The sequence below is a fragment of the Lemur catta genome, chromosome 2 (assembly GCF_020740605.2).
Source record: "Lemur catta isolate mLemCat1 chromosome 2, mLemCat1.pri, whole genome shotgun sequence".
In the NCBI taxonomy this organism is placed as follows: Eukaryota; Metazoa; Chordata; class Mammalia; order Primates; family Lemuridae; genus Lemur; species Lemur catta.
The window spans coordinates 50,624,411-50,646,781 of NC_059129.1; the positions used below are offsets into that span (position 1 = coordinate 50,624,411).

The window sequence follows — 22,371 nt, forward strand, 5'->3', positions numbered from 1 at the left end:
AGCCTCTTTTGGAAAGAGGACAATTTCGCAGGCAGCTCCATAGACCTCTGGCCAGTGGAGATTTTCCGGAAGGCCTGGTTCGGGAGGTGTGGGAGAGGTCCTCCTCATCCTCTCGGTGTCTCCCGCCAGCTGTCACCCAGCCTGTCGTAACTCACACTGGGCCTCAGTTTCTCCAAGTGTAAAGGAGGAGGCCATAACCCACATCCCAGCTCTTCAGGCCACTGTGTCGTGAGGCTTGGTGACATGGCAGCAGGAGGAGGGCTGGGCCTGGGGCCCAGCAGGCTGTGGGGAAAGGCCACTAACTTCACCTGCCCTCAGCCCCGGCCAGGTCCCGCCTGCCCGTCCTCCTGCCTGGCAGCCCCCAAGCCCCGTGGCCACCGCAGGCGTGAGAGGAGAGAGGGAAGGGCCCCATCCTGAGCCCCGTGACAGGGTCCTCGCTGGCGGCAAGCACCGTCCCTGGCCTCACAGAAGACGGATCGCTCCCTTAATCACTCTGGAAAAGAACCCCAAGCCGATATAATATTATAATTAATTAATTCACTAAAAAGGTATTAAATTTCTCTCCCCCCTGTGGATATTATCTGAATTCATTGACCTTTAGAAAAATCACCCTCTAATTGTAACCAGGTCCAAAAGCATTTGCAGCCCGTCCCTTTTACATTAATAATATCTTCCCGGACTCGGCTCTGGCTGCTTAAATATTGTATAAATTCCACTGCCCCCCTCGGAAAGGAGAGAGCGAAGAAAAAAGATGAGGCTGGAGGAGTCTGAGAGGGGGATGGGGGCTGGACGCCGAGAGGTGAGGGTCCGGGGGGAGGGGGCAGGAGGTGCCTGGGGAGGGGTCTGGCTCCCCCCCCTCCGCTAGGCCAGGTGGCTCCTAGGGTGGGGAGGGGCGTGGGCTTTGTAGGGGGCTGGGGCTCCGGGCAGGAGCGTTAGACTTGGGGTTAGTTTTTAGGAGGCTGTGTGTGTGTGTGTGTGTGTGTGTGTGTGTGTATAAAAGATCCACAGTGTGTATCATCCAAGTCAATGGCCCCAAATAGCAAAGGAAGCATCTCTGATTTTAGAGGGCCATGGGTGATGGAAACGTGTTGAATCCCAAGCAGCACATTCTGAGGACCTGCTCCCCCCTGGGGCTCTGGCCCCCGACGGCCCTGTTCTACCGACGGTGATGCAGCTGACACCTGGAACTTCCTGCGGCTGAGGAGGCGGGTACTCAGGCGGAGAGAGCAGCTAGCAGGACAGACACAGGAACGGGAGCCGGGGACAGTGGGGGCAGGGGCAGGGGCGCTCTGAGTCCCCTGCCAGCACCACCTCTGCCCCCCCATCACCCTGGGCGGGAGCTACGGTTGCTTGTCCCCACACCGCCCCCACCGGCGTGGGCCTCTCCCCCTCCCTCTCCCACTGTGCGCTCTGTTTGTTCTCGGGCCCAGGGGGCTTTCTGGCAGGAACGAAGGGGCTGGACAGGTCCACCCTGCTTTCACACCAGCCAGCCTCCCCACTCGGCCTTTTTCAAAAGAGTTTTCCCCCACGGACCTGTCACCCGGAAAGGTGGTGTCCACCAAATAAAGAACATGGCGGAAGAACACATTCCCCTCTTGTTTAATCAGAGACGTTCGCAACCACCCGCCCAAAGCTGACAGAGCCGATGGCCTGACTCCATTCCCGCCACCAGATGAGGGTGGTGCAGGCGGGTCTCAGGTACAGAACACTTCCTGGTGGCTTATTGAAAAACTGGAGGTAGCACAGGGGCCATCCCTAACCAAACCAGCAGGACTGCGGGAGCCCCAGGCAGGGTGGAAGCCACCCAGGCAGACAGCTGGGAATGTACCCTCACCCCCACCAGCCAGGGCAGGCAGCTGCCTGGTCCTGACCCGGGGGCACCCTCTTGTGGACAGAACCCCACTCACACCCTCAGTCTTGTCCATCGCCACTGAAGGAGCCCAGGGGGCAGGAAGCCAGCAGGCAGGTGGCCCAGGGTGCCAGCAACCTTGCAGGGCTGCTCTCCACTCCACTGCGGGAATCCTCAGGATGCAGTGGAAGACCAAGTGGCTGGGACAGAGCTTTCTCCCAGACCCCCAGCCCCTCCAGTGCCAAGGCAGCCCAAGCCTGAATCATCAGGTGTCTCCCAGCCGGAGCCCAGCGCTTGCCCCAGAAGGGGCTTAGCGAGAGTTCCCAGGGCATGCGCAGACCCCAGGCAGTGGGGTGGGACCTGGAACTGGACGGAGGCCTCGGCTGGCACAGACCCCACAAGGTCATCTGCAGCTCCATCTGACCTTGAGATTAATCCTGCAGCCCCTGCCAGCCAGGCCGCCAGCAGTGCCCACGCCGCCCGGCCCCCTTTCCCTCTCTCCCCTCGCACATTAATTGCTCCAACGTTGATTTGATCTCCCGTTCTGCACAGAGGAAATTGCCCTCTTTTGCCACTTTCATCCTGGGATTTTTTTCTTTTTTTTAATTAGGCCCCTTCAGCCTCTCAGGGGCCGGGGAGGGGAAGCCGAGTTGGCCTCTGCCTGAAGACACTGGACAGTCAAGGGGGCACCGCTGGGCGCCCAGAGCCTGAGAGGACCCTCTCCTCCCTCCCGCAGACACCTGGGGCTCCAGCAGACACCACTCGGCTTCCCACTGCCCCGAGCCCCCCTACCCATCCTGGCTGAGATCAGAAAACCCCAGGATCTCGGCGCAGAGGCCCACGGGGACCGTCGTGTCTGGGGGATGGCAGCCTGGACGCACACGGCGCCGGAGTGGAGCGGGAGCAAAGCCCGTGACTGACACCACCAGCGTCCTGTGCGCCTGTCCCCTCCCAAACAGTTCACATGGGTCCCTTTCCCCACACCCATAGGACGCCCTCGGTGACTAGGAAGCCTGTCCTGCTGGGGACACTGGGGAGAGAGGAGGGCTGGCCTGGCCTCCAGAACGGCAGCCAGAGCCGCTCGAGCTGCGTGTCAGCCGCCTGGGAGGGGAGGGTATCTGGAGAGGTCACCGCTAGCACTGGGGGGTGGGGAGAGAAGCATGCCCCCCACCCCGGGCAGGGGTAACCTGGGCCAAGGGTACCCGAAAGAAGCAGCTAAGGCCGGTGGGCTCGGTTTAGGAGCGCCGTCCCCCACATCACCACCTGCTCCGTCTCGGGCCACAGCCGGAGGTGCAGGACCAGCGTGGCGGCGGCGCCATCTCGTGGCTGTGACGGGGGACAACGCCCCCATCAGCACCAGACCCAGAAGCAAGGCTGCGCCCCCAGCTTCCTGGGGCCGGGCTGAGGGGTTGGGGGCAACCAGGCGAAGGGCTTATTCCCTCTTCTCTGTACCCCCCACCCCAACCCGCCTCCAGGAGCATCCGAACTCTGAGTCCAGAAGGGGCCCATTGGGTTGAATCATCCCTGGGTTTTGTCAGCCCTAGACCCGCTGCAAAGAGACAGGACACGCAGGTACAAAGCACAGTGTTTACTAAAGGCACAAAGTGGGGAGTCTGGAGGGGGCTGCTCGTCCAGCAGTGACCCCACACTCTAACTCGAACCCAGCCGCTCCCTCTCTTCCGGCCACCCCCACCCGCACACCACCTGGTGGAGAGCTGTTAGCACCGAAGGTGGGGGTGGGACCCCACCTATGGGAGGGGGGAGGACCAGGCTGGGGGATGGGCTTGTTGCCATCTGAGTCCCAGAAAGGCAGGCCTGGGCACCCCCGGACCAGTCACTGTCTCAGAGAAGGAGCTTCTGGAATCCTCTGCTCCAACGTGTCCTTCATTGGTAGTGAGGGGGATCAGGCTGGGAAGATAGGACCCCCCCAACTAGGAGTCCTCGTCTTACCACTAGTACACCTGCCCCTCCCTTCCCCTTGATTTCACCTCCTGGAGCCAAGTTGAAGGCCTACTCCCTCCCAGCCCCATCAGGAGGGCTGCCCCGGGGGCGGGGCGGGCACTGAGGTGGGGGTGCTTCTCCTGACCCCACAGGCTGCCAGGCAGGCACAAAGTCCACACAGGGGGTCAGTGGGGAGTAGTGAGGCAGGGCAGGTGGCTAATTCACACACAAGTGCAGCCTGAGGGAGGGAGGGGGTGTCCCAGCCCTCCCAGCCCCCAGGCCGGCCCCTGTTCCCTGGCACAGGGGCAGCCAGGGTCACAGCACATCGCCCTCCTCCATGCTGAAGCTGCTCCGGCGGCTGCTGGCCTTGGAGGCCTCGGGGGACATGGTGGATAAGAGGGGATCGGAGGCCAGTGGTAGCAGTGAGTCATCCAGGAGCATGAGGTCCAGATCCTTCTTGGACAGGTTGGGGAACGGGGAGCCATGTTCCGGCCCCAGGGCTTCGGGGTAGCCCGGGGGCCCCTCGTCATCCCCGCCCCCAAAGCCCAGGCTGTGGCTGAAGTCCAGGTGATGGAATGGGGACGGTGGCTGAGCAGGCGGGCCCAGTGGGGCCTGGGGAGGCAAAGCCGGCAGCGGCTCAGGGTCAGGGACCTCGGCCCCCAGCATCAGGGTCTCCCCTGGGCCCTCTTCGCCCGGCAGCTCCTGCTTCACCACCTGCTGGGCCAGCTCGGCCATGTTCATGCCCGACGGGGAGGTGGTGGGGAGGCCGTGCACTCGAGCCTGCATCTCCAGCTCCTGCAGGGGGGCAGACAGAGGGCTGGGGGCACACAACCACAGACACCAGCTGCCAGCCCACCCCTCCCAGACCTCCCTCCCAGCACTTGGCCCTGCCCTCGCGGCACCCAAGACCACGAAACGTCTCCGCTGGGAGAAAGCATAGGGTAGCTCTGGAGTCTAGACCAGTGTTTTTCAGACTGCAAGTCGTAACTCATCAGTGGGTTGTGAAACCGCTGTACTGAGTCTTGACCAGCTCTTTCTCTATTTTTTCCCTAGTCGAAGTAGACTTGTCTAGACTAGACTGGAATAGAAATTATCAGAACACGTTGCATCTATTAAGAATGAGTGTTCCTTCATGAAATTTTGATTTTTCACTTTGAGTGTGTCTGTGGTAGATTTTAATGTAAATTGTATTATCTGCCACAAGAAACAGAAAAGTTTAAAAGCGGCAGTCCAATCGCCCTTTGTGGAGAGGACCAGCCTCACGTCCAGAGAGGACAAGAGCCCTCAACACAGAGCCAGGACTAGAACTGTCTGTCCCAGCTGGTGGAGCTGACTCTCCCAAACCCTTGTCCTTTGGTTTGCCATGTGGTGACTGCTAGCACCAGCCACCAAATGATTCCAGCTCTGCCTCCCAGGCACTTGGGGGGCCTGCACTTTCCTGCTCCCTGGAGGTTGGGTGTGCGGAGTACTTGCATTGGTCAAGCACATGTAAGTAGAAGCCACATGTGGCACCTTAAGAGTGACACATGGCTTTAAGAGCCAGCTCTAGATGTGCCTATCTATCAGCTTGGGTTCCAGAATGAGGGTTTCATAGAACAGAACCTCAGCTGGTATTTCTTGCTTTAAAGGTGCTAGGGATTGTTTGTCACCAAAGCATAACATCCTGACTGAGACATCCTCCTTACTCATGGGCATCATTCCTGTGTCTCCAGCTTCAAAAGTGTAAGGACTGCCCCTGGGGTCAGGAGCCAGGTCAGGGTCAGGGGTCAGAGCTACCCAAGAAGTCCAAGTTCAGGACCAGACCTGGATACGGAGCCAGAGCTGCTTGTTGGTCATCTCCAGGCGCCGGGAGTGGTTCTCAAGCTCCCTGGACTTCTGCAGGTCCTTCTGCATCCTCCGGATGTAATCAACAGACGCCTTGAGGATGGTGCCCTTGTTCCAGCGCACGTCCCTGCGGCAGCAGGCCAGTCAGGGTCAGAGATGCATGCTTAGAGGAGTGGCCAAGCCTCTGCCTTTGATTTGGTGTCAAAGCCCATGTCGCCTGTCCCAGCCTTGCCCACCAAGCCCAGACCTGGCCACCCGCTATCTGCGGAGGAGGCTGATCTCAGTTTGCACAGAATAGGCCCTCCCGGGTGACTTCTGTTGCCACCACGCACCTCTCTAACCGCATGGACCCGAGCAATTTGATGCAACCTCCTTCCCAAGACCACCCAAACCCAAGCCTACCCTGGGCTCCCAGTACTCCTGCCCCTCGACCACCTCTCTCCTTTCTACCAGTCCAGTGCCCTTGAGGAAACTTTCCCAGTGTGACTCTTCCTCCAGGAAGCTTCGCTCCACCCCAGCCCCACTTCCAGGACAGAAGCTCATCTGTCTTGAGCCTCCTGATTTGGGAGAGTGAGGGATCGTCCTTCTTTTCTCAAATAGATGACGAGCTCTAGGAGGGATTCTCTTCCCAGCCTAGCAGCTAGCATGGGGCTGGGGGCAGATAGTATTTGTCAGCTCCTGCCCACCCCAGGCCCCTACCCTCCCGCCCAGAAATCTGCTCACAGGTCATTGGCCTTGGGGATCAGCATTCCCAACTCCTTGATGCGGTCATTGATGTTGAACCTCCGTCTCCTTTCGACTAAATGTAACAGGGAACAATTAGAGGGATAGAGATCCCACTGGGAGAAGCATCTAGCCCACGGAGGGGCACCCCAGGGGCAACCTGCAGCTCAGATTTAGCCCTTCTAAGAAGTAAAGGGTAGGCCGGGCGCTGTGGCTCACGCCTGTAATCCTAGCTCTCTGGGAGGCCAAGGCGGGCAGATTGTTTGAGCTCAGGAGTTCAAGACCAGCCTGAGCAAGAGCAAGACCCCGTCTCTACTAAAAAAAAAAAAAAAAATAGAAAGAAATTAGTTGGACAACTAAAAATACATATATAGAAAAAATTAGCCGGGCATGGTGGCGCACACCTGTAGTCCCAGCTCTTGGGAGGCTGAGGCAAAAGGATTGCTTCAGCCTGAGAGTTTGAGGTTGCTGTGAGCGAGGCTGACGCCACGGCACTCTAGCCTGGGCAACAGAGCGAGACTCTGTCTCAAGAAAAAAAAAAAAAAGAAGTAAAGGGTAACCAAAAGATTGGGATTTCTACAGAGGTGAGGGGGGCCAGGGCAAAGGCCAGATGCCATTTAGGGCACTGCGAGGCAGAATCAGCCCTGGTTGGGCTGTTAGCACAGCAAAGCTCCTGGGGTAGGACTCTTCCCCACTGCACAGAACTCCTCTGTGGCCCAGGTTCCACACCTTAACCCAGAAAACAATCTGATACACTGGGGTTTCATGAATATCCCACCCCAGGAGACCCTCTCCCACCCCCTCCTAAATAGGACTAGCGGGGGAGGGGGCGGGGGAGAACAAAAACAAACCCAGCCAACACTGAGTTACACCAGTGGGAGGGGTTAAGGCAGTTGGCCTTGGGTGGGGAAGCCTTCCTAGAACTGCTGCAGGTCAGGCAATGGCTGTCTGGCCTCTCAGGTGAGAGCAGGGGAGGGGGCGGGGAGAGGGGCTGGGTAGGACTCACTTAGGTTGTGATTGTCTTTCTTCTGCCGCTCCTTGGCCAGGGCCCTGCTCTCAGCATCTGGAGGCCAGGGAGAAGGAGAGGAGCTGGGTGCTGGGTGGGGATGAAGGAGGAGGGGACCCAGGGCACAGGGAGGGACGAGGGCAGTACCTGTGAGCTCTCGCTTCTGGGTCAGGTCTGCCGGGCAGGAGCTGCTAGTGACGCCCACCAGGGAGGCTGTGACCTGGGGGTCGCTGCTATACACGTTCAGGTGGCTGCTAGACAGGGGCAGCTGTGGGGTGAGAGGGGGAGGAGTACCCATCATCCCAAGAGCGGCGGTTCCCTGGGACTCCAGAGGCATCAGATTCACCCTGGGCCCCTCACCCGGCCATGCAAGCTGACGGTCTGCAGAGTGCAGAGCTGCCAGAGATGCAGCCCCTCCCCTCAAGGACGATCAAGCAGTGATAAGTGCGGATGGGATTAGCCCCTAGGCATCATGGAAGCCATAGGGCGGAGGCCGAATCAATTCTGGAGTTTCTGGAAGGTTTCCTGGAGGGCATGGAACTCAATGGAGTCCTGAGCGGATACGTGAGGAAAAGCACTACAGGCTGGTTAACGAGCACAGAAGGGGCGGCTGGCAGAGCGTGGACTGCCGGGTGTGCTGTGGGCAGGGGCGGGAGATTTGGCTGGATCTTGGGCTGCCCTGTTTGACTTGCAAAGACACTGGGGTTTTGGAAGGGACAGTCAGTGGAGGGTTAAGCAGAGGCCTGGCAGGAAAAGATTTGAGCTCTGGAAAGATCTCCCCAGCTCCTGCCACAGACAGAAACAGAACAAATCACAGGCCCAGACCCCACTGTGAACTAGTAAAGCCACCAGACGCTCGCACCCTCCCTTCCTCCCTCCCTCCCTCCCTCCTCAGCACTCGCTGGCCCTGCCAGCTGCAGGTTTGGACTCAACTGGTCCCAGCCAGCTCCTGCTAAGCCATCCAGCAATGTCACCAGAGCAGTGGAGATTGAGAATCAACTCCTTGACTCCCCACCGCAGGAATTGGGGACTTTCCCTCGGTGGCACGGGCTGGGGCCAGGATCTGGGTAAAGGAGCAGGAGTAGGCAGAGGAGGCCTAGGACCTGCAGAGGAGCATGGGGCAGGGCACCAGCGATTCTACCTGCCTGGCAGAAACACCTGTCAGCCTTGTGCACAGCTTGCCTCAATTTCTTGCCTCACCCAATATTCCCACAATCCTGTGGGTAGATAGCCTCACCCCCACTTTCCACTTGAGAAAACGGGCTCGGAATGTTTGAGGGACTTCCCAAGGTCATAGCAAAAGCCAGAAGCCAGGCCTCTCGATCCCAAGCCCAGCTCTGCCTTCCCACTTGCCACCTCACCTCTGCCCAGGAGACCCAGAGAACTGGTCACACTGCCAGGCAGCTGCCAGAGGAAGGGGTCTTGTGGCTGGACAAAGCCAGCCCCAATCACTTGCCCCATGGAGTGAAGGGACACAGGCCTTTGACTGCAGGGCCCTGGGCTTGGTAGGGGAGAGAGGCCAGATCCACAGAAGAGCTCATCAGCTCCAGGCCTCCCTGTGGACACACCGCCCACACCCACCCCCACAATCCCCCTCCTGCCTTCCCTCGGCTCCCACCCCACGCAGAAGGCCGCCCCGACTGTCCCAGCTCCTCTCTCCCTTCTGAAGGCCCATGATGCACACAGGCTGAGGCACATCCTTCTTGATCCATAATTCTGCTGGGCCTTGGGCCCTTATCACCTACAGAAAGATGCCGGCTCCAGGCCGGGCACGGTGGCTCATGCCTGTAATCCTAGCACTCTGGGAGGCTGAGGCGGGAGGATCGCTCGAGGTCAGGAGTTCGAGACCAGCCTGAGCAAGAGCGAGACCCCTGTCTCTACTAAAAATAGAAAGAAATTAGCTGGACAACTAAAAATATATATAGAAAAAATTAGCCAGGCATGGTGGCACATGCCTGTAGTCCCAGCTACTCGGGAGGCTGAGGCAGGAGGATCGATTGAGCCCAGGAGTCTGAGGTTGCTGTGAGCTAGGCTGATGTCACGGCACTCTAGCCCGGCAACAGAGTGAGACTCTGTCTCAAAAAAAAAAAAAAAAAGATGCCGGCTCTGCCTGGTGAGGATCTGTCTCTAGCTCTCTCAGGCTCAAAGCCACTCTGGTCCTCTGCCCCTCGACCCCACCCCCACCCCACACACACCCACCCCAGCCTGGCCAGGAGTACCGTGTTGGGCATCTGCATTTCAGGATTGATGTAACCCAGGACATCGTCCAGTCGCATGATGTTGTCGATGACATCATCAAACTGGAAGAAAGAAAAGTCCACCTGGGGAGGGCCCACCAGGAGATGGGCAGGGGGGAGGGGCACTGAAACAGCCACTGACCTGGAGGGAACTTGGAGCCCACCCGACCCAACCTGCTCCTCTGGGGGAGGAGGAAACAGACTGAGTGAGGGAGGAGCCGTCCCCATCTCACTGGCCCCAAGGCCAGGCCAGGGCTCTTCCCAAGGAGCCTCCCTGCCCAGGGAGCCTCCTTGACATACCTGCTGCCTAGGGCTTTGTGGGTGTGCTGGGCTGTCCTGCATGAGCCTCCTGCTTCTCCCTATCAGAGCTCTCAAAAGCAGGGATGGTGTTTCCCCTGTGAGGCTGGGGCTCCCCGAGGACGGGGCTATGTCCCCCCTCAGACTGGGCTCCCCGAGGACAGGGCCATGTCCCCCTCAGACTGGGGCTCTCTGAGGACGGGGCCATGTCTCCCCTCAGACTGGGGCTCCCTGAGGACAGGGCTGTGTCTCCCCTCAGACTGGGGCTCCCCGACAACAGGGCCGTGTCTCCCCTGAGACCGGGGCTCCCCAAGGATGGGGCCATGTCCCCCCTCAGACTGGGGCTCCCCAAGGATGGGGCTGTGTCCCCCCTCAGACTGGGGCTCCCCGAGGACAGGGCTGTGTTCCCCCTCAGACCGGGGCTCTCTGAGGACAGGGCCGCATCTCCCCTCAGACTGGGGCTCCCCAAGGACAGGGCCATGTCCCCGCTCAGACTGGGGCTCCCCAAGGACAGGGCCGTGTCACCCCTCAGACTGGGGCTCCCCAAGGATGGGGTCATGTCCCCTCTCAGACTCGGGCTCCCCAAGGACAGGGCCGTGTCACCCCTCAGACTGGGGCTCCCCAAGGACAGGGCTGTGTCCCCCCTCAGACTGGGACTCCCCGAGGACAGCACCCCTGCCTCTGCCATTAGACTGGGCATCTCAGGACCACAGCAGCTGGCACCAGCCCTGCCAGCAGCAGCAGCCACTGGCCAACTCCTCACTCACCTCCCGCTCGGGGTTGGAGCCGATGTGCAGCATGGCCATGGGGCTGTTGGGAGCACTGTTTCCTGCTGAGGATGACAGCACATGTCCGGCCCGCACCCCCGGGGAGGCAGCTGGCGGGGGCTTCGGGGAGCCCTGGGCAGGGCTGATATGGGCAGCAAACTTGTTCCCATAGGTCTCGGACAGGTACTCCCGCACCTTCTGGTGCTGGGACTGCTGCAGATGGTAGGACGTGGGATTCTCCAGGTAGGACTGCACCTGGGAGGGAGAGAAGGTGAGGGCTCTAGGGAGGGCTGGCACCAGCGGGGTGGGGACAGGCCAGAGTGGGCCCTACCTTCAGCACCTCCCCGGGCACAGGTGGTGGTGACTGGAAGTGGACGGGGGTGTTGATGGCCGGGGTGGGCGGCCCCGCCAGCTGCTGCTGCTGCTGCTGCTGCTGCATGTAATGCATGACGGCCTGCTGCTGCATGCGCTCCCGCTGCTCCTCCTGCTGCGCCTGCTCCCGCATGAGCTGCATGCGCAGCCCGATGCGCGACGCCATGGCGGCCGCCGGCGCTGGCTCCCTGTGGATGGGGGGACAGGTCTGTGAGGCACTTGTCCTCCCCAGAGCACCAGGGCTTGGGGAGGGGCCGTGACAGGTGGGATCACACCCATCATACGGGGGAAGACGCTGAGCCCTGAGAGGGGAAGGGGTTTGCCCAAGGTCACTGAGCAAGCCGGGGACAGGGCTGAGACGTGAATCCAAGCTTCTGGCTCCTGGAACAGAGCTACAGATTCTGCCATCTTCATGTACTGCAGTTGGGCAGCTGCAAACTCTTGGAGTCAACCTGGACTCCCTGCTCTGTCTCAGTGCATCTGCTGACCCCATTAGATCAGACACATCCTCCTCTGTGGCCTCCTCTGCTGCCACCACTGTGGGCCCAGCCCATACTATGTCCTAACTGGATGCCTGAAGGAGCCTCCTAATGCTCACTCTCCCTCCTTCTGTCTTGGCCACACCGTTCTGCTTGCAACTCAGTAATTAGATGGATCCTGTTAAAACCTAAGCCAGATCCTGTCCCTCCTTCTGCTCAGAACTCTCCATGGCTCCCACTTTACTCAGAGGAAAAGCCAAAGTCCTCACCATGCCAGAAAGGCCCTGTATGACCTGCCCTCACCTCATGCTCCCCTCTGACCCCATTTTCCCCCTTTCTCCCTCTTGTTCCATCTGTTCCAGCCACGCCTACCAGCCTCTTTGCAATCTCTCCAACACCCCAGGCATGCTCCCACCTCAGGGCCTTTGCACTTGCCGTTCCCTCTGCCTGGAATGCTCTTCCCCAGATGCCATCATAGCTCACTCCTTCACCTCCCCCAAGGCTCAAATGTTACCTTCTGTGACCACCCTGTCAAAACTGCGAAACCCTTAACCCCCATGCCCCCCTCCCTATGCCCCTTCCCTCTTATTCTCCTCCATATCACTCATTGTCATCTTAAATACTATGCATGTTTGCTTGGTTATTTCATTGTCTGTCTCTTTCTTACTAGGAATGCAAACTTCCCTGAGGACAGACAGGCTGTCCTATTCACTGCTGTACCCTGGGCCTCTAGCCCAGAGCCTGGGACATGGTATGTGCTGAATGCATACGTGAGGAATGAATATTATGTATGAGCCAGGCACTGGGAATACCACCGCAGTCCCTGGGTTCACGGACCTACAGTCAGTAAACAAGAAAGGCAAGTCCATAGGCAACTATAACCTTGTGCAAGGAGGGCCACTTCAGGGCCCCTGGTGCGGCCAAGGCCCAGAGAGGACTTCCTGCCACCCAGCACATCGGCCCTGATCTTTTATGGGTCTCAGTGAGACAGGTGTGACTTAGGCTCCCAAGCCTAGTCCCGAACGTGGGAGGACAGGGCAGAATAAGTCCCGCAGCTGAGCCCACTCCATCTCTAGCTCACTGAGTGACCCTGGGCAAAATCTCCCCATGCACAGAATGAAAGGGTTGGGCCCTGTGATTTCTAAGGTTCCTTCTAGCTGGGATGGGCTGAGATTCTCTGAGAGGTGCAGTGCTCCTGGGGGTGCCCCAAACTCCACGAGGGTCCTGCAAGGGCTGGAGGGTCCTATCTTGGGGATATTACAAGAGGTAGTTTGACTTCATGGTTGAGCAACGGCTTTCAAACAGGGTAGACCTGGGATGAATTCCAGTTCTGCCACTTCTTTGCTGTGTGACCTTGGGCAAGTCACTTAACCTCTCACCTTCCTCATCTGTAAACCGTTTCTACTTCAGAAGATTGGTGGGAGGGTTAAATGAAAATATGTCTTGCAGAGTGCACACCACCTGGTAGGCTGAGTGCGTGAGACACAGATGGGCATGTGACAGGCAGGGTGAGCGGACCAGCATGGACCAGGGGCCAGAGCTGTGTCCCAAGCTCCTGAGAGTGAGCCCCAGCCCTCTGGGGGTGGCGAAGGAAAGCAGCACAGGCTGAAATGTTCCGGCCAATGCTAGATATTGGACTTAGTCAGAACTGGAGAAAAATACTGGGAAATGTTCAGCGAAAATCACCAGATCATTGAAATAATAATAACTTACATGTATCTGAGCATCTACTGTGCGTCAGGCAATGTTCCAAACACTTTCACCTCAAACAGCGCTATGAGGTGGTTTTGATTATTGTTCTCCTTTTATAGATAAAGAAAACACAGAGACACAAGGAGATTAAGTGTCTCGCGGCGAGGACAGAGCTGGGACCAGTCCCAGGCAGGCAGGTCCCTGAGCCCACGATGGGGAGGAGAGGGTCTCCATTCAGAGCTGGGAAGGAGCTTGTCCCAGGTTGCACGGCTGGTTGATCCAGGGCCAGGAATGGAGCCCAAGCCACCTGACTCCCAACCTGGGCTCCTTCTGCCACGGGTGGCTTCCCTACAAGGTGGGAAAGCACGCAGTAGCCTTCGCCTCACCTCCCGTCCTTCTCTGCCCCTCTAGGCCACGAATCAGTGAAGGGGCTGCCGCAGCCCCCTGGGTCTGTCTGCCCAGCTCCCAGCAGGGCTGTCCCCAGGGAGAAAGGAGCAGACACCCTCCCCACCCCCTCCTCCCTCCTGCAGCAGGGACACAGATGCAGCCTCCACCCATGCCTTCGCCCACCCCCTTCCCTGTGCTCCTGCAGGGGGTACCCCTGTCTTTGTACACTGCCCACCATACACACTAGCCCCACAGACCTCACGGGCTCTGACCCCAGCCCGGCCCACCCCCTCGCAGCTGCACCCCCTACACACAGCGCTGGGCAGCCCCTCCCCCTCAGGGACAATCTGACTTCAGTTGGCTGGGGGGGAGCAGGGGGGCCGGCGCCGGGCCTGGCAGTGCCAGCCGGCACAGGGAGGGCTGGGGGAGAACGAGCCCCTTGTTTCTCTGACAAAGGGCCGGGTGCCTGCCTGTCAGGGCTAGAGCTGGCTTTGCTGTAAGGAGACACTGTGCTAGGCCTGCTCAGCCTCTGGCCGGCTGGGCCAGCCTCAGTTCCTCCATCTGTCAAATGGACTGAGGAACTCATGCGCCACCACCTGCCCGGAATCTGTGGGAGCCTCCCCCTAGGACAGGATGTCAGATGATTGTGAACAGCGAGGTGTCTGCATCTGAGAGTGTCGGCAGCCTCAGCCTGTCCCGTGTGTTCTGACAGGTGGCCTGGCAGGCAGGGCAGAGTGAGGCTTTCCCACTCTCTAGCCAGTCATCGTCAGGGCTGTCACACCCCACACAGCTGCCTCTGCCAGCAGAGTTCAGCCTTCTCCGCTTGCCCTTGTCCCCAGGCTGGGTGGCTACGAGTGTGGTCTGGGTGGGATGGGCGTGGAGTTAAGGGAGGGACTTGCGGGGATCCCAGGGCGATGGGGTGGTCCAGGACACTAATCCCCCACCCTCGGCCCCCAAGCGCACCTGCTCACTCTCAGAGCCTGAGGAGCCACTCACAGCCTCCCCTGGCGCCCAGTGTAGCCAGGAAGAACTGAGAGGAGGGACACGGGAGAACGACAATGCCCCAGGCCCTCTCCACCACCCCGATGTGCAGACTCACCACGCCTGGAAAGGGGCCACCGTTCGAGCAATCAGTCACGCCGGGGGCCTGGAGTGCCGACTGCGTGCAGACACCAGGGGTGGGGTGTTTCCCTGGAGAACCTTCTCCCCACCCCACCCCCCGGGGAGGGGTCTGATGCCCCAGAGAATTCCTGCCCCTCCCAAGGTGCACAGTCAGCCCCATCCATGCTCTCCGGACCCTCCAGCTGCCCCCCACTGCTGCCCACCCAGAGCCTCTCAGCTAACTCTGCCTCAGCCCTCAGCTCGGTCTGGCTTCCAGCTTAGTCATGACCAAAATGAGCTTTGTAGTCTAACAGACTCACTGTCTATACTGGCTGGGTGACTTTGGAAAGCCACTTAACCTCTCTGTGCTTGGCTTTCTTCCTTTGTAAAGTGCAACCAATAACAGCACCTGCCTCATGAGGCCATTGTGAAGATTCAGGGTGACACAGTGAGCGTGTCCTTGGGCATCTGATAACAGGGGGATCCTGGTCTCCTCTGAGCAAGGCCGGAACTGGCTTCATCTAGCCTCCCCCATCAGTCATTTACATCTTAGTATGAATCAGCTGGTCAGAACTTTTCCTGAGGGAAGATGTGGACAGAGGGAGAGGAGAGACAGGGAGAAATCCCCTGCCTCCATGAGGGAGCGGTAAGGAGAAAGAGGACTCCAGAACAAGAAAAGCCTCAGATATAGGAAGAAAGATATCAAAGACACAGCACTGAATGGAAAAGGCAAACTGCAGAATAAAAAGTACAGCCTGAGCCCATTTAGGCAGAAAATGGGTACATGTGCAGAAAAGACAAGAAGGATCCTGTCACCGGTAGCTGAGTGCTTATGAAATGCTTGCCATGGATAGGGGCTGGCTGATGTGCTTTTCAAATATTAATTCATTTTTTTCCTTCACAATGGCCCATTGAGGTGAGTACTATTTACTGTCCCCATTTTTCAGCGAGGAAACTGAGGCACAGAGAGGTGAAGGAACTTGCCCAAGGTTACACAGCTGATAAGTAGCAGAATGGAGATTTGATCCAGGCAGGCTGGTTCACAGCCGCCATCTTTAACTACTATGCTGGGCTCTCCCCCCTCCCCTCCCCCATACCCTAAACTGTTCAGAGTGGTTAGTGCAGTGGAGGAGAGTGGGGAGGGGCAGTGGAGCGGGGAGGGGTAAAGAGGGGTTTCTGTAGTGTCTCATTCCACTGATGAAGCACCTAACCCTTACGATGTGACTCCGTGCTACACGTGTGATTCTCCTACTACAGGGAAAGAGAAACGGGGCAGCTTCTAGGTTTTGTGAGGGGCCCAACTTGCTTCCAATCACGTCCAAAGGCGGGTCTCCAAGGGGAAGGCGCCCCCCAGCTCCACCAAGTCTGGCCCAAGCGCTGCCCTGCTCAGTGCCATGGTGGTTAGGCCAGCCAAGGACCCTGGGTGAGGACGCTGAGTGGCCAGCAGAGCCACAGAGCCAGGGCCAGCAGCCACATGCCAGTTGGAGCTGCAGGGCTCCAGCCCTCCCCTACCGCCCCAGGCATGAGCCCTCAGAGGGGACACAGTCTTCATGCAGTGCCCCTCCAACTGCTCTTAGCTGAGGCAGGTCCCTCCAATTGTCTGTGGGGCCTGAACTGCCCTCTAGATGATCCTTTAAAAACTGGAGCAGGAAGCTGAAAACGCATCTAGCATCTACCTCATGATGTACCAACCCCATTCCTATGGATGTGCCCAACAGAAAAGCATCCATGTGTTCACCAAAGCACATATACTAGAATGTTCACAGCAGCACCATGTACAGGAGCCAAAACTGAAAACCACCCAAATGTCCAGGAGAGAGGAATGGATAAAGAAGTTGTGTGGCCGGGCGCGGTGGCTCACGCCTGTAATCCTAGCACTCTGGGAGGCCGAGGCAGGTGGATCGCTCGAGGTTGGGAGTTCGAGACCAGCCTGAGCAAGAGCGAGACCCCGTCTCTACTAAAAATAGAAAGAAATTATCTGGCCAACTAAAATATATATAGAAAAAATTAGCCGGGCATGGTGGCGCATGCCTGTAGTCCCAGCTACTCGGGAGGCTGAGGCAGGAGGATCGCTTAAGCCCAGGAGTTTGAGGTTGCTGTGAGCTAGGCTGACGCCATGGCACTCACTCTAGCCCAGGCAACAAAGCAAGACTTTGTCCCCCCCCCCAAAAAAAAGAAGTTGTGGTACATCCACACAATGCAATGCTACTCAGCAATGACAGCAAACGCACTATCGTTGCACACAACACAGATGACTCTCACAGACATACGCTGAACAAAAGAAGCCGGCAAAATGCATACAGCATGCTCTACGCGTATACAGTTCAAAAACAAGCAAAACCAATCTACTGTGTTAGAAGTCAGGATTCTAATTCCCTTGGGGGAGATGCCTGGGAGAGACAGGAGGATGGTTTGGTAGGTGGGGGAATACGAATGTTCTGTAATTTGATGCGGATGTTGGTGTCATGAGAGTGTCTTGTTTATAATCATTTGTGTAGCTCCTCTCTTACAATTTGTAATTTTTCGTATGTGTTATACTCTCATTAAAAAAAATCACATAAGAAGGAGGGCAGACTTTAAATAGTTTAAAAGAAGAGTTAAGCAAATTACCTTCACCAATGCTCCCTCTCCCCCAAGTATGTCTACAATTTTAAAATGCCTTTGGTGCCAGGTACCTTCAACACAACTGCCAGAGCATACCTTGGTACAACCTCTATGGAAAAGCAATTTGACAATATGTGTCAGCCTTAAAAAAAAATTATTCATTAGCCTGAGGAAGTAATCCTAGTTGCAGAAAAGGCTTTTATGCATAAAGAGGCACTTCACATTATATAGAGAAAAATCGAAAATAATCTCAATGTCAAGTTATAGGATAGTTAAATAAATTATGGCCTGTCCCTGCTGACGGAATGTTACATTTACAATAAATAACACGGGGGTATTTCAAGTGACAAAAAGTAGGATACAAAATTATATCTAAAATATGATCATCACCCTGTAAAATTATGTGTAGAAATGTCTCTTGGAGCCTAGGCAACATAGTAAGACCCTGTCTCTACAAAAAAATTTAAAAATAAAAAATTAGCCAGGCATGGGTGGCACATACCTGTAATCCCAACTACTCAGGAGGCTGAGGCAAGAGGATCACTTGAGCCCAGGAGTTCGAGGTTACAGTGAGCTATGATCAGGCCACTGCAGTCCAGCCTGGGCAATACAGAGGGACCCTGTTTCCACAAAAAGAAAGAAAGAAAAGCCTCTTGGGAGGAAATATACAAAAATTTTACTGACTTCTTTGGACGATGCAATCTTAAGTATTTTGTGTGGTCCTTAAAAATCTGTTGGAATGTTATTCTTTTTCTATAATGAACATATATATCTGTCTAATCAGGAAAAAATATTTTGTGCTAACAGCTAATGTTTGTGGAGCGCTTACTATGTGCTAGATACTGTTCGAAGCAACTTGTTTAATTATCACAATTATTTCATGACGTGAGTACCATTAGTGTCCCCACTTTCGGAATGAGGAAACACAGGCACAGAGAGGTTGTCACTTGCTAATGGTCACAGAGGCTGGACCCTGACAGCCCTGCACTTGGGATGAGGGTCGTCATATTTTGTTTTAGAGATTCCCACTGAAGAAGTCCCCTGTGAGCAAAGGGTTTCAGCAGCTGATCTCTTTCATCCAGCCCAGGGGCCAGAGGGTGTCCAGGACGATGGAATGGTCTGGAATCTCCAAACACAGGCAGAAAAAAACTCTACCCTTCCTCAAAGGGCAGAGATAATTTCCTGTATTCCTAGAAAAACACATGTCTGGCAGCTGAAACAACACAGTGTGCAAGCCCAGAGGCCGGGACGCCTGTTTAAGCCATTTATGACGCTTTATGCCTCTGTGGTCAGAAGTTTTCTTCTGATCCAGTCTGTTACAAACTACCAATTGTGTGGGAGCTGCCCAGTCAGTCCTGGGGAAATACACTGACCACGAAAGGAAGGCCTCCTGAACAGGTGCCGAGGCTCCCAGAGGCAGGAGGAAGGACTTCGTGACCTCCTAGGAACCTTTCAGCCTTGGGAAGGGAAGAGAGGGAAAGAGTCCAGGTTTGGGGTTTGTTTTGTTTTTCTGAGCCCCTCCTGGCAGGGGAGGTGGTAGAGGAAGGCCTGATGAACTAGGAAACAGAAAAAGAATGGCCACATAACCCCCCCGGACAAGGCCATTCCAAATTACCAAGATGGTCGTGGGTCCCTGCAGGGCCTGGGGAGGGGGCATCCGTTAGCCCAGACCCAAACATAGCTAGGCATGGGGAGGTGTCACACGGCTCCCGGAGCCAGCAGGCCTGCCCACAAGATGCTCTGGGGAAGGCCTAGGGTATGGCATCAGATGCTTGCGTTCCAGTCCCAGCCTTGGGCCTGACTCAGTGTCTGGGTCTAGCCTCAGTCTTCCCATCCGTCAAGTGGCGCTTGCCAGCTGGGGCCCCCTCTCCTGCAGAGCTGTGTCCTAAGTGAGGAAGCTGGGTGTGGAGGCCTGTGCAAGGGTGAAAATGTGGGCAGAAGGGAGGTGCCACCATTCCAGCCACTGTTCACTGTTGCTGCATCCAGGCCCACTGCGGGTGTCCCTGCACGAGTCCCCATTCTCGTAAGTTCCTTCTGGGGAAAGGGTCCCCTCCATTCGCCCACGGATTCACACACCACAGCACCAAAAGGCCCGAGGCTGGGGCAGAGCAGCGCAGCCTGGCAGTTTCCCCAGCCGCTGTTTCCTTACTGGAGGGGGGAGAAAGGCCCCGGGCCTGCTTTTCCCATTTCCAGGCACCCTCTGTATTTCCTCTCCAAAAGCCTTGAGTTTTTAAGATTTTCTTTTTCAAATCTTGTATATCCTGTAATTCACTGCAGTGGATCTGAGAGAGGCAGGTGAGGAAGAATAACACCCACCTCTCTGGGTTCTGCAGAGATGATGAACCCACCTGTGAAGTAGGCAGGCTACCTGGCACAGCGCCTGGCACAGCGCCTGGCACACTGGAGAGGACACTTAATAATGCAGGTTATTATTACAGGATCCGGCCCAGTGGTTTCCTAGAGGTTATGAAGGGTAGCAACAGGGTTCTCTGGCTATTTCCAATACTGAAAAATAGCAAACTAAAGTCACCTGGTAAATGTGCACCATTTGATTGGAGTGGTACCAGAAGCAGAAATAAGGTCAACGGTACAGGTACATGCTTTTAATATTTTTAATTCATTTTTTTAATCTTTTTCCTTTTTGTTGAGTTATAATTTATCCAGCAAAATGCACAGATTTATAGTATATAGCCTCATAAATTTGTACAGGTTTGTACTTGTAAAAATCACCATTTAGGTCAAGATGGAGAGGGTCTCCCTCACCCCGGAGGGTTCCCGGGGCAGGGTCCCGGAGGGTACCCCAGCGTGGCCTCCATCCCCACGGCTGAGTGTGCTGGTCTCCAGCAGCACATAACGGCCGTGGCGCAGGATGTGGCCTTCTGTGTCTTTCATGCAACATAATCGCTCTGCCAAGTGGGAACACTTAGTGCAGACTGACCAAACCCCTGTTTGTGATGAATAAAGATCAGGAAACAAATCGTGAATTACAGGAAGAAGCCAAGGCTTCAAAAGGGGAACCTGCACAGTGCGCATCAGTGGCAGCTGTACAAGGCTCCAACCCAGGACCACCGTGTGGCCGCCTCTCCCAGATCCACCGCACGGGGCTGCAGGGGGCTGCAGGGCTGGGGGCAGAGGCTTGTTTTTAAGTCTCTGAGCACTAGTAGGAGGTGAGAAGGAGGGAAAGGAAGGAGAGGGGAGGAGACAGGGGTCACAAGAGCTCCCGGCCCACTCAGTGGCCTCCAGTTCCCACAGCTCAGGCCCATCCACCCCAAGACCCCGTCACATCCCACAGGAAAGGGCGGGAGCTGGCGCTTCCCGCTGGCCCATTGGCCCAGGGCAACAGGGGGAGCAGCTTCAAAGGCAACTGCAGACCAGAGAGGTGTCCTGTCCTGTCCCACAGGGACCAGCTGGGCCCTGGCGTGAGGCCTGCCCAGGAGCACTGCCACTGGGCACGGCAGGACGTGGGTGGGGAAAGGAGAAACCAGAAAGGTCCTGGGGGTGCTCCGCCCTGGAGACAAGCACAGATCCAGCCCAGGCACCCAGGCAGACCCTCTGTCTCTCTGTGTGTCTCTCTCTCTCTCTCTCTCACACACACACACACACACACACACACACACACACACACACACGCGGGTGCGTTGCCGAGTCCCCTGCTGGCCCTGGCAGTCAGAGGCTCCCCTGAGCACGCGGCTGCCTTTCTCCTGGGTGGGGCGAGTGAGGAGCCTGAAGCCCGCTCTCCCTTGCTCCCTGCACCCCCGAGCGTCCCGTCCACTCGAACGCCCTGCGTGTGTCCACTCTGCCTGTTCGCTAGGTGTTTCCTGGCCCTACCAGGCTCCTCAGCTACAAGGAAGCTTCCAGAGCCTCCTCAGAGCCTCCACGCCGTCCCACCATCAGGCTTCTCAGGGGGAGACACAGGGCCTGGGGGCTGCTTGTGCAGTGGCCCGACACACGCTCCATTGCCACCCCGCAGCACACGCTCACCGAGTCCCTGCCACGCGCCAGGCACAGCACTCAACACGTGGCCTGCGTCAGACCCCACTTATCCCCCACAAACACCTCATGGGACAAACAGCAACGATGGCAGATGAGGAAACAGAAACTCAGAAAGGTTAAGTGACTTGTCCAGGGTCATGCTACGAGGACATAGTGAGGCGGAGATTCCAGCCCAGGTCTCTCTCAGGTGTGTGGCCACCAACAGCTCCGGCACAGGTGAGGAAACCTGGGGCCCACAGCCATGATCCCCCCGATGGAGATGGGTGATGGTCCCCTACGCTCCCAGCCCTGCCTCACTCCCCCCATGCCATGTCGCCCTCAGCGAATCCTACAGAGGGTCCCCAGGGAGGCCTGCACACCCCTCAGCCTTCCCAGACCCCACGTGCAGACATTCTTGCTAAATAGCCAAGCCGGCCATGCCCAGGAGCCTCGGGGACAACGTACGTGAATCCCACTGAGGTGGTCACCATGGCCCACGAGAGGGCCGGGGGCAGGGGCTACAGCAGGTTGGCCAGACAGAAAGGTGACGCAGGGATCAGAGAGCTCACGGGACCACGGGGCAGTGAGTGTGGTGGCGGCGGGGAGGAGAGGTGTCCAGCCCATAGATGGCTCCTGGGACAGGAAAGGGGCCTGAGGGCAAGGGAGGGGGTGCACAGAGGACTCCAAGTGCCCCAAGCCTCGTCGGACTCACCCCAGTGGACCTGTTCCCTTCCCCTGCAGGGGAAGGTCAGCTGTCCTCATGGATGACAGGTCGGCCCATGTGGCCACGGAGGCCCCTCCCCAGGGAGGATGAAGCTCAAAACTCTGTCTGATTGGTCATTTCATGCCACAGTGGATTTGGGGCCCACAAGCGTTGACCCTCTGGAGTGAGTTTGTTTCGGAAGGGCTCCTCAAGCCCACAGGCCTGGCATAAAAGCCTGCCCAGGGCCAAAGTGGGATTGGAGACCTGCATTTGGCTATGCTACTGCCCAGCTGTGTGACCTTGGGCAAGTCCTGTCCCCTCTCTGGGCCCTGGGCCCTCCACTAATAACGTGCAGGGGCTGGATGGGACCTCTCACAGGGTCCTTCCGGTGTGGGGTGCCAAGGGTTCCGGCAGCGG

General features: G+C 57.2%; 1 protein-coding gene across 2 annotated transcripts in view; it reads right to left on the reverse strand.

The window, feature by feature from the left end:
- Positions 1-3,422: 3,422 nt before the first annotated feature.
- Positions 3,423-22,371, reverse strand: part of TFEB (transcription factor EB) — a 41,043-nt gene continuing 22,094 nt past the window's right edge. For both annotated transcript variants that reach the window (XM_045541901.1, XM_045541900.1), the window contains exons 2-9: positions 10,976-11,204; positions 10,645-10,899; positions 9,563-9,643; positions 7,491-7,611; positions 7,344-7,400; positions 6,338-6,413; positions 5,594-5,741; positions 3,423-4,585 (exon numbers count right to left, since the gene is read on the reverse strand). In XM_045541901.1, coding sequence (XP_045397857.1) covers positions 4,106-4,585; positions 5,594-5,741; positions 6,338-6,413; positions 7,344-7,400; positions 7,491-7,611; positions 9,563-9,643; positions 10,645-10,899; positions 10,976-11,182 — 1,425 coding nt within the window. In that variant the 5' untranslated portion in view covers positions 11,183-11,204 and the 3' untranslated portion in view covers positions 3,423-4,105. The remainder of the gene's footprint in view (positions 4,586-5,593; positions 5,742-6,337; positions 6,414-7,343; positions 7,401-7,490; positions 7,612-9,562; positions 9,644-10,644; positions 10,900-10,975; positions 11,205-22,371) is intronic.